At 39.5% G+C, this 17,916-nt stretch overlaps 1 protein-coding gene across 1 annotated transcript in view; it reads left to right on the top strand.

The window, feature by feature from the left end:
• The window catches only part of LOC140196546 (probable ATP-dependent RNA helicase DDX60), a 73,365-nt gene that overhangs the window by 32,064 nt on the left and 23,385 nt on the right, over positions 1-17,916 (top strand). Inside the window, exons 16-24 of the mRNA XM_072255941.1 lie at positions 425-574; positions 1,053-1,172; positions 2,308-2,403; positions 5,035-5,150; positions 6,581-6,714; positions 10,078-10,187; positions 13,330-13,434; positions 13,520-13,648; positions 14,881-15,008. Of these exons, the coding sequence (XP_072112042.1) occupies positions 425-574; positions 1,053-1,172; positions 2,308-2,403; positions 5,035-5,150; positions 6,581-6,714; positions 10,078-10,187; positions 13,330-13,434; positions 13,520-13,648; positions 14,881-15,008 (1,088 nt within the window). The remainder of the gene's footprint in view (positions 1-424; positions 575-1,052; positions 1,173-2,307; positions 2,404-5,034; positions 5,151-6,580; positions 6,715-10,077; positions 10,188-13,329; positions 13,435-13,519; positions 13,649-14,880; positions 15,009-17,916) is intronic.

Raw genomic sequence — 17,916 nt, 5'->3', positions numbered from 1 at the left:
TGAGCATCAAAAATTGTGGTGTGCCAATAGGAACCATAGGCAACTTTGTGAGCAGAAAAATAACACCAACTGAAGGAAGCTTTCAGAGTGAATGATCCAAACTCTTGATTAAAGTACTTCAACAGAAGTAAGAGAAAGTTGGAAAATGGCCTTTTCTATATCTGGAATGTTGAATGTACATCAATTCTTTCTTAACACTTGTCTCTTGTCAGGATTTTCATGATGTTATCTAAGAAAATTGGCCTGTACGATCCTTTTCCCCTTTTGGTTTTGTATATATAAGCTCTAACAGTGATGAACTAGCATGCCCTTGTATTTTTAGGTGGGAGATAAGTACTGGTGAGATGAATCTCTTTTGAATCTGTTTCATGTTTGTTTATTGGTGGTAACTGATTAATAAAAACTCACCTTTGATTAATTGCAGCGAGAGCTTCTAGATGCTGTGGATAGTAATGAATCTGCAGTGATAGTTGCTCCAACCTCCTCAGGGAAAACATATGCTTCCTATTATTGCATGGAGAAGGTTCTACGTGACAGTGATGATGGTGTGTTGGTGTATGTTGCACCCACAAAGGTATGACTTATAAATAACTGTTTAATAAATTTACCCACTTAATGAAAATGTTTCAAACGTATCAAGGGTATATTACAAGATGCTACCAAAAATGATGCTGTATTTATGTTAACTCTGAGATTGAATATGCATTTTCAAAGGTATGGCTTTGTTGAAAGGAAGGAAGGTAGGTTGTGAATGTGACTTGGAGCTCTTGATAACAGCTGTTCTCTCCAAAATCAACTCTGTCCTAGTGTTGTTGTAAGATGGAATGAGGAAAATATATTGGTTAGATGTCATTCTTGAATTTTGAAGAGGACCATGTTCAAACCTGCATTATGTCTTAAAATGTGTTGAGCTTTACTGGTCAGAGATGAACAACTTCCAAATACATGCTCTCTAATAGATTATCCCAATCTTCAATAGTTGTAATAATTTTTATTACTTCCTGATTTTACTAGAATACTTAGTGAATATTGTTCTTTTTTTAAATTAATAGGCTCTTGTGAACCAAGTGGTTGCAACTGTTTATAACAGATTCAGCAAAACTTTACCTGATGGAATGGTTGTGTGCGGTGTTCTCACACGTGACTATCGACAAGATGCTTTAAACTGCCAAGTAGGTTATTTTATATTTATAAATAAGTCATGACTTCCATTAGATTACAATTTCCTGCGCTTGCAGTTGTGGCATGGTCTTCAGATTTCTATAGATTATATACTATTTCTTTGTTAGCTGCTAAGAGATAGGAGTGTGAGTCTTTGGTTTTATCACCTAACCTTTCTCTCTTTTGTGACATGTGCATCATCAAATATTTTAAAGGGTAGATTCAATGGTTTTAAAAGCACCTAGTCATTTAAAGTGCTGCATCATTTCTGTGCAATTTATATATACTATCTTCTATTTTACAAAATGCCTGATCCTTCGATATATATTTCAGGAACTGCTTCACCATATTATTGTTGTGTTTTTTATTTTGCTGTTTTCCCTGTTAACCTTTGTCCCAATAGATCTTTGTATAGTTCGGCATAACTATCCTTACCATTGGCAGTAATGAGCTTCTCAGTGAGAAGTCAGATGATTTGGCATAATTGATAGAAAAACTGCACTGTAGTACACACTCTTCATCCACAAACATCAAAAAAAAATTGATTTATGAAAAAAAAACTGACAAATTTTGTCCAACCTTTTTTACTTTAAAACTAAAAGTAAGATTATAATGAAGCTGGACATGGGCTTTGGATAAAGGCTTGATCTGATATGGTTTCTCTGCCTCTTGACAAATAAGCTAGTGGACTGTATGCTGTTGCTTGTTTCTTTTCCATTGTTTTTTGATGTCATCTAGTCAACACTTTTAATGATACTGACAGCTTTCAGGGACTGGCAGATCTGTGCACAGTTTACACATTCTTCCTGTGGCTTTGCTGGTTTTGACCTGGTATTCCAGATACCTGTTCAGCCTAAAGATGTGAAGTCAGCCACTTAAGTGGTCACTGTAAAATGCCCGTAGTGTGTAGGTCAGTGGTACAGTCTCTGGTGTGGAAGGAGAGTTGATGAGTATGTGGAAAGTATATAAAATGGGATTTATGTAGAATAAAGGTAAATATGTGGTTGATAGTAAACACTGTTTTACTAAGCTGAAGGGCCTGTTTTCATGCTTTATCTCTCTGATTATCTTGATATCTAAGACTGCCCAAAGCTGTGTTTGTACTGGTTCAAAATTGAATTTGTCTAATTGCAATATTTGTTTCAGATACTCATCACAGTTCCTCAGTGCTTTGAAAAGCTTATTCTTACTCCACAACGTCAAGCCTGGGTGAAGAAGCTTAAATATGTTATTTTTGATGAGGTAAGGCATCACAGAATTTGGGGATTTGAAGAAAAAAGATAATAAAATCACAAAGGTGTGTCATGTTTTATCTGTGTTTGGTCTACTTAATTTAGTAAAAGTAAGGGAAGAAAATTTTAAAGCAGGAAATGTATGACATCTGTTTGACATTGTTGTTACCTGAAAAATATATTTAATATTTTTGCCAGATATGTTCTCAATAGTTGAAATACATTTTCCTAAACTTATTAAATGTATATATTTTTTGAAAGCACAGTGCTAGTTACAGTTGAAAAGTAGACTAAGACTCTGCCTGAGCATTTTTTGTGTTGGGTAATAGTTTGTTTGAGAGCGATGACAAAATAGTTTTTTCTTCCCCTTGCATTTCGTCTATGTTTTTCTCCCTTCTGGAATTTGATGTAGTTTGGGGCAGAATCAAGGATTGATGTACTCCAGAGCAACACATGCAAAATGCTGGAGGAGCTCAGTAGGTCAAACAACAAGTATGGAGAGTCCTGATGAAGGGTCTTGGCCTAAAACGTTGATTGTTTATTTCTCTCCAGATGCTGCCTGATCTACTATATTCTTCCAGTATTTTGTGTGTGTTGCTGTGGATTCCCAGCATCTGCTGAATATTTTGTGTTCTTGATCACACTTCATCCATTGGGCAGCCAACATATTAATCTTGCTAATAGTTACTTTGGTTGGCATAGAAATGATTGTCATTAGGCATGTAACTCCACTGTAGCATTGGTTGTCATTTTGAGGGGAAATAAGAAAGCAGAATTCTATTTTATAGAGTAAAAATAACAGTGGTAGGTTATAATTTTCTTAAATAGCATTTTCCAACTAGTTAGATTATTTGTAAGGTGCAATTGAAATGGTTGCATGAATCTAAGGTAATTTCAACATAATGATTTGCTTTGGAAGTAATTCATAATTATCACAAAGTATAACTTTAAGCCATTTAGATTGTTTAATTTGTATACTAGTTTCAGTTTTTCTTTATGCTGTTGTTCATGATTATCTTAAATAAAAGATAAAAAAAGGTTAGCTAATCACATGCATATTGAAACATGATGCACACAGTGAAATATGTCATTTGTGTCAGATTAAATCAACAAGGATTGTGATGGGCCCAGTCTGCAAGTGTCGCCATGCTTTCGTGCCAACTTAGCATGCCCACAATTTGCTTAACCCCAAGCCTAACTGTATTTCTTTGGAATGTGGGTGGGAAACCAAGTAGTCACGGGGAGAATGTACAAACTCCTCACAGGCAACAGTGGAAATTGAATCCTGTTTGGTGGTTACTGGAGCTGAAAAGCGATTGTGCTAACTGATGTGCTACCATATAATCAATTACATCTAACGATAATGGGCCTACTTGTACTCCATACTGTTGAAATAAGAAAACTTTATTCATCTAATTATCAGTTAAAGCATTATTAAATGAAACTAATAATTGTTAGAAATAGATGGGCAGACAACTTTCTATAAGATAATTTGATAGTTTAGTATTCAGTGGAAAGTGCGAGAAGTTTGATAGCTCAAGGTTACATACAGACAGCCCTCGCGTTACAGAAGGATTGTGGTGCTAGAAAATAAACCTCATTGTGATTTTCTGTAACCTAGACCTCCTTTTCCCACTGAATGCCACGTTATAAGCAGCAGTGTGTTCCTGTGGGATGTTTTCCCTTCAAGCCATTTTTTTGACAAGGATAAAGTGACTCATTACGGTTATTTTAACAGCTAAGGCCAATATTAGACCTTTGGAGTGGAGCTGAAATGAAAGCAAAGTGGTTTAATGGAAGTGGAGTAAAGGCTGAAGGGTTCCTTTAAAAAGCTGGCAATATCTACACTCCACAATGTAGTGCATCAGATAGAGCATGGCAGTGTTGCTTGCACTCTGAGATGTTTGTGCACATGTCCTTGGATTGGAGGAACTTGGCAAGGGCTGCCAACACAGTCAACAAAATGACTTCGCATCCAGGTTTTATTGCCTCACAGTACTGAGTGTGGCACGGTAACATAGTAGTTAGCACAATGCTTTACAGTACCAGTGACTGGGGTTCAATTCCCCCTGCTGCCTGAAGGAGTTTGTGTGTTGTCCTTGTGACTGCATGGGTTTCCTCTGGGTGCTCCAGTTTCCTCCCACAGTCCAAAGATGTACTGGCTGGTAGGTTAATTGGTCATAAATTGACCTGTGATAAGGCTAGGGTTAAATTGGGATTACTGAACGCCATGGCTTGAAAGCCCGATTCCACGCTGCACCTTAATTAATAAATAAGTAAGTAAATAAAAAGAAGATGAGTTGTTTCTGTTCCTCACAAATTTTATGAGTGAATCTTATTAGTATCTTAAATTTTGATGTAGTGATTTGTGAATTTGATAAGGATAGATTTCCATAACCTGAACAGAAAACTTTCAACTTTAAAAAGGTAGTGGCTTTCTGTTAAGCAAATATTTTTCAAAGTAAATATTTTGATTTTCGAAGGTTGTACTGAGATGTTTGACCTTCTAAATTGTTCCATCTATCTGAGATTAATTGGCAAATTACATTTACTGGAACTGTCCCAGCATGGTTCTTTCCATTTAAATTGTGCAATTGGTCATTAGAATTTGAACTAATTATTTTACTGCATTTTTTTTTAGGTTCATTGTATTGGTCAAGAAATTGGAGCAGAAGTCTGGGAACATCTGCTTGTGATGATTCGGTGTCCTTTTCTGGCCCTCTCTGCAACAATCAGCAAACCAGAAGTTCTTGCCCAGTAACTTTTCAAAATAATTCTTGCCTAGTATTGCATTGTTTCTTAAACTGGCATTCTGTGCTGAATTCGTAGTCGCTTTGGATTGCTTTCAGTTAGATTCAGGTCAATGGGTAAATGGGAGACTCTTGACAAATGGGAGTAGAAGTACATGACAGGGCTGCTGGGTGGGTAGTTTGTAAGATGGAATAATTACAGTACAGTCACTTTGTACGAAAAGTATTCTTTCTTCTGACACTTACTTCAGCTCTTTGAATGCTACAGTTGAATCCTCCCCTGTAGATAGGGTTTGCCGTTGGTAAATCCACTTTATCTTTTTCCAGTCAACCGTCCTTGTGAAGTGATTTACTAAGTTTGACTCACTGTAGAAGGTTTCTTACCATACATCCCTTTGCTGATTTTGACAAAGGATGTGTAGCATTTGCGTTTTTCTAGTTTTCTGTCACCTCTTCCAAAAGATTTTTGGCCAAGCCTTCTCCAGTTTTCTCAGATACTTCAACAATCAGAAAATGTCTCCTATCTGGGCCATGTGATGTTACCGTAAATACAGCTGCTGCCTTGTAACAACTTTTATTTTTAGTGACTTCAGATTTTATCTTTTGTCATGAGGACTGGTAATCAAGTATTCATTATTTCATGGCCTCTGTTTTTGATCAGTTCCTATCTTTTGCTGTTTTTTTATTGTTAACATGCCTGTAGAATATGTGTCATAATTATTCATTTAGCGATACAGCACGGAATAGCCCTTCTGGCCCTTAGATCCACAGCGCCCCAGCAACCCCCAATTTAACCCTAGCCTACTCATGGTATAAATTACAATGATCAATTATCCTACCAACCTGTACGTCTTTGATTTGGGAGGAAACCAGAGCCGCCGGAGAAAATCTACGTATTTCATGGGGAGGACAGACAGACAACTTAAAGATTGAACTCCAAACTCCAACACCCTGAGCTGTGATAGTGGTGTGCTGACCTCTACGGTACCATGGGGTCTCCAGTTGTCAACTGCATTGTTGCCTCCCCAACTTTGATTTAAGTTTCCTTAGTCTGACCTTTTGTTTTCATTCCATTGAACTTGTCCCTTCTCCAGTTGACTATTTTTGCCTAGTAGGCTTAAGGCTTAACAGGTGAAATGAATTATAATTTGAATTATGAATTATATGGAGGAAGTTGTAAGTATTTTTGGTTTGCCATATGTCTTGGTGTTGCAACAGCCATTTTGCTAAATGTATTTTTGCATCAGGGTACATTGAACTTTTGAACTGCGAATAAGGGAGGAAAACGGGGAACAACCTTAGTGTTGATTTAACTTGGAAGATAGATACTTGATTATAGGAAACTGAATTTATTATTACAAATTTATTGAAATAGTAATACTGTTTTTTAAGTATCAGCTTATTAACAGCACTTTAATTTGTTATCTTTTACAATAGCTGGCTTCAGACAGTAAAGAATTACTGGCAACGAATAGAGAAGACAATGGAAAATCCTGTAAAAGTTAATAGTGGCAAAAAGAAGCAACAACTGAAAATGCCAAGGGACCAGAAATCGTTCAAAGTTAGACTGGGTATGATCAGTCTTTCATTTCTGTCCTACTTAATTCCACATATGGCTGGAAAACCTTTAAAAAAAACTTTAAGGTATATTTGATCCGCTTTCTGACATAAGGAATTTTATTCTTGGTTGAGTTACATGGATTCTGTTTTTGGAGATGAATTAGGCAAGAATGATTGAATCACATACGAGAGAATCTTCAGATGCTGGAAATCTGAGCAACACACATAAAATGCTGGAGGAACTCAGCAGGCCAGGCAGCATCTATGGAAAAAGTACAGTCGACGTTTCGGGCCGAGACCATTTGGCAGGACCGGAGAAAAAAAAAGATAAGGAGTAGATTTAAAAGGTGGTGGAGGGAAGAGGGAAACAAAAGGCAACAGGTGAAACCTGGAGGGGAGGGATGAAGTAAATAGCTGGGAAGTTTGTTGGTGAAAGAGATACAGGGCTGGAAAAGGGGGAGTCTGATAGGTGAGGATAGAAGGCCATGGAAGAAAGAAAAGGAGGAACATCAGAGGGAGGTGATGGGCAGGTAAGAAGATAAGGTGAAAGGGGACTGGTGAAGGAGAGGGCGGTGTTGTGGGCCATTACTGGCAGTTTGAGAAATGGATGATCATGCCATCAAGTTGGCGGCTACCCAAACAAAATATAAGGTGTTGTTCCTCCAACCTAAGTGTGGCCTCATTACATAGTAGAGGAGGCCATGGATTGACATAGTGCAATGGGAAGTGGAATTAAAATGGGTGGCCACTGGGAGATCCCGCTTCTTCTGATGGATGGAGTGTAGGTGCTCAGTGAAACAGTCTCCCAATCTACGTCAGGTCTCACCGATATACAGGAGGCCATACTAGGAGCACCAGACACAGTATATGATCCCAACAGACTCACAGTTGAAGTGTTGCCTCACCTGCAAGGACTGTTTAAGTTTCTGAATGGTAGTGAGGGAGGAGGTGTTGGGGGCAAGTGTAGCACCTGTTCTGCTTGCAAGGATAAGTGCCAGGAGGGGGGACGAATGGACAAGGGAGTTGTATAGGAAGCGATCCCTGCGAAAAGCAGAAAGTGGGGGGGGTGGGAGGGGGGGAAGAAGAGATGTGCTTGGTAGTGGGATCCTGTTGGCGATACAGAAGTTCTGGAGAATTATGTGCTGTATGCGGAGGCTGGTGAAGACAAGAGGAACCCTATCCCCGGTAGCATGGCGGGAGGATGGGATAAGAGCAGACGTGCGTGAAATGGAAGAGATGCGGTTGAGGGCAGCATTGATGGTAGAGAAAGGTAAGCCCCTTCATTGACAAAGGAAGACATCTCCTTCGTTCTAGGATGAAAAGCCTCATCCTGAGAGTATATGAGATAGAGATGGAGGAATTGAGAGAAGGGGATGGCGTTTTTACAAGTAACAGAGTGGGAAGAAGTATAGTCCAGGGAGCTGTGAGGGGCTGTGGGTTTATATTTGACATCGGTGGATAAGCTGTCCCCAGAGATAGAGACAGTGACATCAAGAAAGTGGAGGGCAGTGTTGAAAATGGACCAGGTAAATTTGATGGCAGGGTGGAAGTTAGAGACAAAGTTGATGAAGTCGACAAGCTCAGCGTGGGTGCAGGAAGCAGCACCAATGGAGTTGTCGATGTAGTGTAGGAAAAGTGAGGGATGGACACCAGTGTAGGCTTGGAACATGGACTGTTCCATGTAGCTGACAAAAAGGCAGGCATAGCTTCGACCAATGCGAGTACCCCTTGCTACACCTTTTGTGTGAAGGAAGTGGGAGGAGCCAAAGGAGAAATTATTGAGAGTGAGGACTAGTTTCGTTAGATGGAGAAGAGTGGTGGTGGAGGAGAGCTGTTTGGGTCTGGTGTCCAGAAAGAAACTGAGAGCTTTGAGGCCTTCCTGGTGGGGGATGGAGGTGTATTAGGTCTGCACATCCATAGTGAAAATACGATGATGGGGGTCAGGGAATTTGAAATCATTGAAAAGATCCGGAGCACATGAAGTGTTATGGATGTAGGTAGGAAGGGACTGAGCTGCGGGGCAGGCGGGGGGGGGGGGAGTGGATGAATAAGACGAAGTTGAGGTATGCAGATAATGAGTTCAGTGAGGCAGGGACAAGCTGAAACAATGGGTCTACCTGGACACACAAGTTTGTGGATCTTGGGTAGGAGGTAGAAACGGGAGGTGAGGGAACTATGAGGTTTGTGGCAGTGGATGGGAGATTCCCACTGCTAATAAGGTCAGTGATGGTGTGGGAGATAATGGCCTGGTGCTCCTTAGTGGGGACCTGTTCAAGGGGTAAGTAAGAGGAAGTGTCTGAGAGTTTCACTGGGCCTCAGCAAGGTAGAGGTCAGTTCGCTTGATTACTACAGCACCCCCTTTTATCTTCGGGTTTGATGGTGAGGTTAGAATGATTGAATGCCTGTAAGGCAACATGCATGATCTTTTTCCTGCCAGAAGCAAATTTGTTGTCAGAAGGAAGTACAGGATTTTCAAATGAAGAATAGTGATACTGATGTCAAGAAATGTGAAAAGTTATTTCACACACAAATCATTTTTTAATCATTTTATTGTCTATTTATCTGAGATTAATTGTAAATTACTCAAACAGAAACATAGGTTATCTCTTTTCAGGAAATTAAAGTTTGTCATATAGTCAATGAGATCTCTCTGTCAAGATATATTCTGAAAAATAGTTGTCCTAGTCTGGTTGATCAGAGAAGTTCCAAGACTGAAATTTGGTTAACTGAATCAAATCACAAGTTGCTCAGGGCATAGACTTGACTTGTGTGCTTTAATTGTATGGCCATCATACATGTGATTGAATGATGCATAGAGATATCAGATTAATGTTAAATTAATCCCCCTGCATACATTTTTAATGCTAATGTGATTAGAAATTTTTGATTTTTATAATTAATGGAAATGTTTGGAATTATTATTTACCACCAAAATCTTTGTATGAAGATTTGACTTCTATTGACGCCTTGGGGTTAATAGCCAATGCCTGATAATTTCTCTCTGCTAGTAAGTAGCTCTTTCTGGATATTGTATAGTTGTTGTGATCATTCTGACTTTGCACTTGAACTTGAAGCAAGGACAAAACCTTGACCTCCCAGATCTGTGTAACTCTGTGTTCCCTTAATATTTCTGTGCTGATTCATTAGAACCTTATGGTTATTATTACATAAACATATAATGGTAAACATGTTTTGCTTTGGTTTGATAATATCTACCTCAACGTGTTCTGATTTCAACTAGGTAATTTTGGATTGCTTTGTGTTAAAGTTCAGACTTCTAAATTAATTAAATTGTTGGGATAATTAAATTTCTGTTTTGAGCTTGTATAATTTTTGAGCTCATTTGAGCATTGCTTTTCTACTTACTTTCTTAGTGATGTACGGGGAACGATACAATGATCTTGAGAAGTATATGTGCAGTTCAGATGGCTCAGACATTGAGTTTGTTTCATATCACCCTTGTGCAGCTTTGACTGCAAGCCATGTAAGTAAATCACACGTTTCTATGGGAATCCTATCAAAGAACTTGAGGATTTTGTACCTTCAGGGCACAAAAATGATTAAGAAAAGATTCTCCGATATATCTAATTGATCCTGCAAAACTGCAAAATTTGGCATCATAATACATACATGTTCATCTAAAACTGAAACTGGATTAAAGGATTTACCAATTTGGAACGCTTGGAAGCTCAGCCACTTTTTTGACAGCCATCCAGACCCACCCTCTACTTTTTTTTTCTTGCTGAAATATGACACAAATTGTCTAAAATGCTATGCTTTCTCCCATTGACAACTGTCCTGTCAGATCCCTCCTTCATCCCTTTATCTCCTGCACCTATCACCTCCCAGCTTCTTACCTCATTTCCCCCCCCTGCCGCACCCCTCCCTTCCACACTCACCTGCCTAGCTTCACTTACCAGCTGCCAGCTTGTATTCGTTCTTCAGCCTCCCTTCTTGTTCTGGTTTGTTCCCCCTTTCCATTCACAGCCTGAAATGTTGACTGTTTATTCCTCTCCATAGATACTGCCTGACTTACTCCAATATTTTGTGTGTTGCTCAGACGGCTTTAGCTGTGGTTTGTCACCATTTGGCCCACTGAGTCTGTGCCGTCATTCCATCTTGTCTGATTTATTATCTCCCACCCCGTAATCTTTGACGCCCTGACAAACCAAGAGCCTATCAACCTCTGATTTAAATATACTCATTGACCTGGCTTCCACAGCTGTCTGTGTTAATAAATTCCACAGATTAACTAGCCTCTGGCTAAAGAAATTCCTGCTCACCTCTGTTCTAAAGGAATGTCCCTTTATTTTGAGGCTGTGCCCTTTGATCCCAGACTTGCCCATTATAGGAAACATCCTCTCCATATCCACTCTAGCTAGACCTTCCCATTTTTGGTAGGTTTCAGTGACCCCTGCCCCCGCCCCCCCCCCCCATTCTTCAAAACTCTTCAACAAGTACAGGCCCAGAGCTATCAAACACTCCTCATATGTTAACCCTTTCATTCCCAGAATCATTCTCGTGAACCTCCTTGCCAATGCCAACTCATCTTTTCTTCTATAACAGTCCCAAAGCAGCTCATAATACTCCAAGTGCAGTCTGACCACTACCTTATAAAGCCTCAGCATTGCATCCTTGCTGTTGTATTCTAGACCTCTTGAAATAAACACAAACATCCTATTTGCCTTCTTTACCTCCAACTCAACCTGCAAGTTAACCTTTAGGGAGTCCTGCACAAGGCCTCCCAAGTCTCTTTATACCTCTGATTTATGAATTTTCTCCCCAATTAGAAAACAGTCTACGCTTTTATTCCTTCTACCAAAGTGCATGACCGTACACTTCCCTACACTATACTCCATCTGCCACTTTGTCCATTCTTTCAATCTGTTTTAAGTTCCAGATCAGACTTGCTTTGTCACCTAGCAAATCAAAAGTAGTCAGTGGTGTACCTACTCTGTCAATACTTGAGTTACTTTTGTACCCAGAGATTTGGCTCTTCGCAGTACTAATTTTGGTGTTTGAGATTTCTATCCCTGGAAGCTTTTAGACATATCTGGAAATTATTTTGTCCCAGCAAAGGTGTTTTGAGTATTTGATGCACGAGATTCTTCAGATCCTCAAAATTTGGAGTAGCACACAAAATACTGAAGAACTCAACAGGTCAGGATGAATGAGTCTTGATGAAGGTCTTGACCTGAAATGTTGACGTTGAATATTTGAAGGCATCTTGATATTTAAGATGTACTCCCATTATAAATAAGTAGTTCAATGAAATTTGAGTGTACCCAAGATACTAAAGTAGACAATGTCATTGTAGCTATTGAGTTATATTGAATCAGCTGTTGATGTCTCTTAAGAGTGTTACGTACCCCGTAACTGGGTTGCCAAACCAGCAGAAATGGATCACTCAGTTGGAGTCTGGATTACTAGAACTAAGAAAGTTTTATTAAGGAAACAAGCAACACAGTAATCGAAAGGATAATAAATGCAACAGTTCAGCAATGATAAACACACATGTGTACAGAATTAAGATAACAGGATCAATCAAGCTCTATCGTTGTCTAGGGGTAAATGACCAATTTCAAAGTGACACAAAGTTCAGTCCAATTTAGTTCAGTTCGCAGTAATCGTTGCCATGGCGATGGACAACGTGGGGGGGGGAGAGAGAATGAGAACGACTGATCATTCAGAACGGCTTCCACTCACAGACCTGCGATATTGCTCACAAGCAGCTTTCAGGCGAGTCCTTTGTGATGTCACCTGGGGTCACCGACTGTGACCCCTCCTCCAGATGCGGTCGATCCTCTGCAGTGAACCCGGCACCCAAGCAAGGGTGGACACACACCGGGTTCCCGCTGATCATAGCTTTCCACCCTGTGCGTTTGTGGCCCGGTACTTCCCACCGACCCGTGAGAGGCGCACCGCTTCCAGGGTCTCGTTACCTCGAGTGTCGTGTGTGTCTTTCCTTAGCGAACCTGTCCCTTTTTATCCCCCTGCTGGGGTATCGCCTCTCCATCACTTCAAACAGTTCAGGGTTCAAAGGGGGAGCCGCTCTAGACAGCTCTCTCTCCCGTCCCTTCATTACACATCTCCAGATCGCCTGTCCATCACTTCAAACAGTTCAGGGTTCAAAGGGGGAGCCGCTCTAGACAGCTCTCTCTCCCGTCCCTTCATTACACATCTCCAGATCGCCTGTCCATCACTTCAAACAGTTCAGGGTTCAAAGGGGGAGCCGATCTTGACAATACCCAGACTGATGGCTCCTTCATTAACATCTCCAAATGCTGCTTCATTGTTGCTTATCTCTCCCTCCCCTGAGGATAGGTGGCAGACCAACTGCTAATGCCACTGGTGCAAGCCCAGGCCAGCAAACATCTTAATTTATGTGTATTCTCGTCACAAGAGCATATAAACTTGATCTACTTGATCTCAATAAATTATCCAGAATTTTTTTTTTACAGAGTCTCTGAGAGAGATTCTCCAAAATAACTGTTTGTCCTGTTGAATAATAAAGACTTTTTGCATCTATGGCTCTAGTCTCGTCATTACTCATTCGCAGTCACAAAGGTGATAACGTTTTATCTGTTGCTGAACCATAAAATCTAATAACTTTTTCTAATCATTAGATCGAGAAGTATGGTTTTCCTTCAGACTTGAGTCTCTCCCCACCAGAGAGCCTCCGATTGTATGATACAATGGCTGAAACATGGACATCGTGGCCTCGAATACAGGTATGTTTCCTAAAATTATTTGCTTATAATGTGACTGTGATATTAATTTTCACATACCTAATTCCTATTGATTTTTTTCTCAAAGGAGTTAAATCCTGAAGAATACAAACACTTTAAGGATAAAATTGTAATTAAGAAGAATGATGTGAGAAAATATGAAGCTGATTTAAAAGAAGAGTTAGTAAACTGGATTGCTTCAGAACACAGAGATGAGGTACTTTTATCAATTTAACTATAGAAATGCATTTAAGTTTGTAATAAAAAGAAAAGATTGTATTTACATAATACTATTTGGACAATTATTTTCTGAAAAATTGTCACCTTTGTAATATAACAAATATGACATATATAGAAAGCTCCTTCAAGCAGAAATAGAGTAAAAAGACTACTTGATTTGGTAATGTTCATTGAAGGATAAATCAGTACATCAGAGATAATTGCTTGGCTCTTCCAAGGAGTGATACTGTTTTTTTGGTGTCCATCAGAGGGAGAGGGCAGGCTTCATATTTTTAACTTCCTTGCAAAGGGATGCCTCAGTGTAGTGGCTGTATTGAGAATGGGTGTAGATATTTCTGCTCAAGTCCATGGAATAAATACGAATCTACAGCATTCTGATTTGTAGAACCATGCTGCCAGTTGAATAATAGCTGATATTGAAACATAAAGGACATAACTTTAGAATAGAGCAGTGTTGTGAATGTGTGATGTGTTAATAATATTTTAAGATGCATGATTATTTTGTGGTGTACTTTATTGTTTAATAATCTGTGGAAAGTTATTTGTCTGGAAGGTTCTTAGTTGCTCTATTATTGAAGCCCTTGTCAGAGATTCTTTACAAATCCAAGTGGAAAATGCTGATTTGAACTGTTTTGTGTTTGAGATACTGAATTAATTTCAAAAGAATTCTCAGCTATTATGTTATTTTGAGATGCTCAATTAGCCTGTGGTGGTTGCTAGGTATGAGTCCATGGTGTATACTGGTTGTTATGGATTTGGGTGTGAAATGCTTTATTTTAGACAGTTTTATAACTCTGTTGCTAATCATGTATCAATGATAAATTCAATATAAATGATAACTTATGGAATCCACATTAGTTCCCTTGACTTGGCTCCCAATTTCCAATAGTCTTCTTAAAACATGCCCATTCAGGCACCCTTTCAACCATGGAGTTATTCTACAGTGACAATTCCAAAATATTTTGAACTACTGATCTTCTGTTTGTAGCGAGGTCCTGGAATAGACTAAGGAGGAAAAGAAATGCATAATAAATTTAGAACATGTGTAGCCCCTTCTTCTCTACCTCCTTAGACACTAATATTTATTATTTTGACTGGGTCTTTTAGTTTTTAGTAATTCAAAATCCTTGTATAAAAACATGCACTATTTGATATACTGTGTAAGTACATAATAGAGTGTGTCTCATTTCTTTAATCTTGTACCTTAAGGCTATAAAAGTGCTGGATAAGCTGAGACCACGAAATGTTGTGAATTCTACAGCAACCATGGTTAAGCAATTTCCCATGCTAGTTGAAGCTTTACAGAAAGAAAACCAGCTACCAGCTTTGTTTTTCTCGTAAGTTTCTCTTTATTCAGTTACTAATATGAAACTAAAAGTTTTATCTACCCAGTTGTAACATTTCAAGGCACAGACATTCCAGTGGATACATTTGGCTCCTTCAGTTCTCTTGTGATCTTCAAATATTTAGTTATTACAACAAATCTGGATTGTATACCTTCAGCTGAGTGCATGTCATAGGGTTTGGTTTAATAGATCAATTGATTGAATTTAATCCAATTGAAGTGGGAGATAAATAGTGGGATCTGGGTATCTGGCTTCTCAGGTGTAATAAACTGACCAGTAGCTTGGGGGTGGGGTGGAACGTGTCCTTGCTGGGTGTGTGGCTATTTTTTTTGTAGATGTGAATTACTTCAGGGAATTCTGAACCAGTGCAAAAGAATATAGATGCTCTTGTGAAGTGAATGTGGGTACAAGTTAATTGATTTAATTTTTTTTTGCCTTTTAGTCATAATTATTTTGTCTCATGCAGATTTAATTTGGGCGGGATTGAGTAAAAATGACCAAAAATGTCAAGGTGTTCTTAGTGTTTGTGCATCATATCATTGGTGGAAGATATGTTTAGGCAAGTTGCTTGTGACAAAAAATGCACAGAAATTGCTGTTTGTGTACATGAAGTTAAATACCATGTATTCTGTTTTTATTTTTCATGCCTGAGCACATCCTTCCACTGATTGCAGTGGAGTTTTATACGCATATCATTTATTGGGACATCTGTTTAATGGAGACTTGTATAAATGCTTGTAACTTCATCATATACAAACAAGTGTTACACTTGCAATAGAGCATAAGCAATATGGCCCATTTGTGAATACTGTATAAATTTGCATCTAAACTTGAATGGTCAAATCTGCTGCATGCCACAATCCAGTAAATAAAATGTAATGGTTGAAAGCCTGTATTGTGATTGCTGGATTATACTTAGAAAGAAAGATGGTGCCGGTAACTGGCGACTTTGCGCGTGCTCTCACGAGCAAACTGCCCTCTCCACTATCCTATCCTACTTTAAGAGAATAGGTTCTTGCTTTCTGATGTAAAATTATGAAAGGTTTTGCAGTTATGGACCTGCAAAGTAATATAGATACCTAATGTAAGAGGTGTAGAACCCAAGTGAGTCACACTTGGTAAATACAGCATTTATCTTAAAGCTATGGAAGACAGCTTTGAATAGGCAGTACAACATGAGAAAATCTACAGATGCTGGAAAATGCATTACAAAGCATTACAAGAAAATGCTGGAGGAACTCAGTAGGCCAGGTAGCATCTATGGAAAAGAGGAAACAAGTCAACATTCTGAGCCGAGGCCCTTCGTCAAGAGTAAGTGTCAACTGTTTACTCTTTTCCATAGGTGTTACCTGGCCTTCTGAGTTCCTACAGCATTTTGTGTGTGTTGCTTTCAGTAGGCAGTTTTGCAGAGTTTGCAAGCAGAATATTGCAGAGATCTTGGCCGAAAAGCCACAGAGAGAAGTGAGTAAATTTGTTGCATTGGAGTGAAAAGTAGCTAAGTAATTTTTGACAGCAAGGATGGGCAAACAGTGAAAGATAAAATTGAGTTTACAGTTTGGGGATATTGTTTATCATGATAGGAGCTTAAGAATTACTCTAGTTAAAGCAGTTTGACCCACTTGTGGCTAAAACTGGCACTGTTAGGAATCAGTGTCGGACACTTTTCTTTTAAAAATTGTATTAGGTTAGATTATGAGAACACTCAGTCCTCGTTTATTGTCATTTAGAAATGCATGCATGCATTAAGAAATGATACAATGTTCCTCCAGAGTGATATCACAGAGGAACAGGATAAACCAAAGATTAACACTGACAGAACCACATAATTATAACATATAGTTACAGCAGTGCAAAGCAATACCATAATTTGATAAAGAACAGACCATGATCACGGTAAAGAAAAGTCTCAAAGTCCTGAGTCGATCGACTCCCGAGTCCCAGATAGCAGGCGGCAAAGGTGGTGCCATAAACCTCCAGGCACCGACAACTGCCGATGCATTGGAAGCACCCGACCACAGCTGACGCTGAGTCCGTCCATCCAAAAACTTCGAGCCTCTGACCAGCCCCTCCGATAAAGCCTCCCGAGTGCCATCCTCTGCCGAGCGCCTTCGGCCTTGTCCCGGCCGCCGAAACAAGCAAAGCCAAAGATTCGGGGCCTTCTCCGGAGATTCCGGACCACACAGGAACAGCGGCAGGAGTGATGTGGGAGCAGGGAAAGGCCTTTTGGTCCATTCAAGCCTGTATCCTCATTCAGTTTAATCACAGCTGATTGTCTACATTAGCACCCTGTTCTGACCACCTTCCCCATCCATTGATCCCTCAAGAGTTAATAAAGGTATAGGTCGACCTTCACTAATCCGGCACCATTGGGACCTGAGGAGTGCCGGATTAGTGAAAATGCTGAATTACAGAAGAATCACATTAAGCATGATCAGTGCCGGATTACAGGTAGTCGGATTAGTGAAGGTCAACCCGAACCTGTATCCTTAATGATTTGTCTTCTGCTTTTCGTTTTAAGAAAAATCACATTCACTACCTGCTGAGTGAGGAATTTTTTCCTGATCTTTGTTCTAAACAGCATATTCTCTCTCTCATCCTTCAATATTGCAGCTAGTCCACATTTTACTAACCCATCTAAGTCCTGCTGTCCCGTTAATCAGTCTGGTAAATCTTTGTTGTATTCCACCACAGCAAGAAAACTCTTGGATAAGCAAGTCAAAACTGCACACACAGCTTCAGTTGAGGCATTTTTATTCCTGCACTCTTGCAATGAGACCAAAAAAACCCAATCCTGATGAAGGTTCTGAGCCTGAAACATTAACTGTTTATGCACTTCCATCGATGCTGGCTGATTTGCTGAGTGAGTTTCTCCAGAATTTTGTGGTGGTCTTGGTTTCCA

Source organism: Mobula birostris, chromosome 4, assembly GCF_030028105.1.
Source record: "Mobula birostris isolate sMobBir1 chromosome 4, sMobBir1.hap1, whole genome shotgun sequence".
NCBI classification, from domain to species: Eukaryota; Metazoa; Chordata; class Chondrichthyes; order Myliobatiformes; family Myliobatidae; genus Mobula; species Mobula birostris.
Note: the sequence above shows the minus strand (reverse complement) of the source record. Positions and strands in the feature narration are given on the sequence as shown.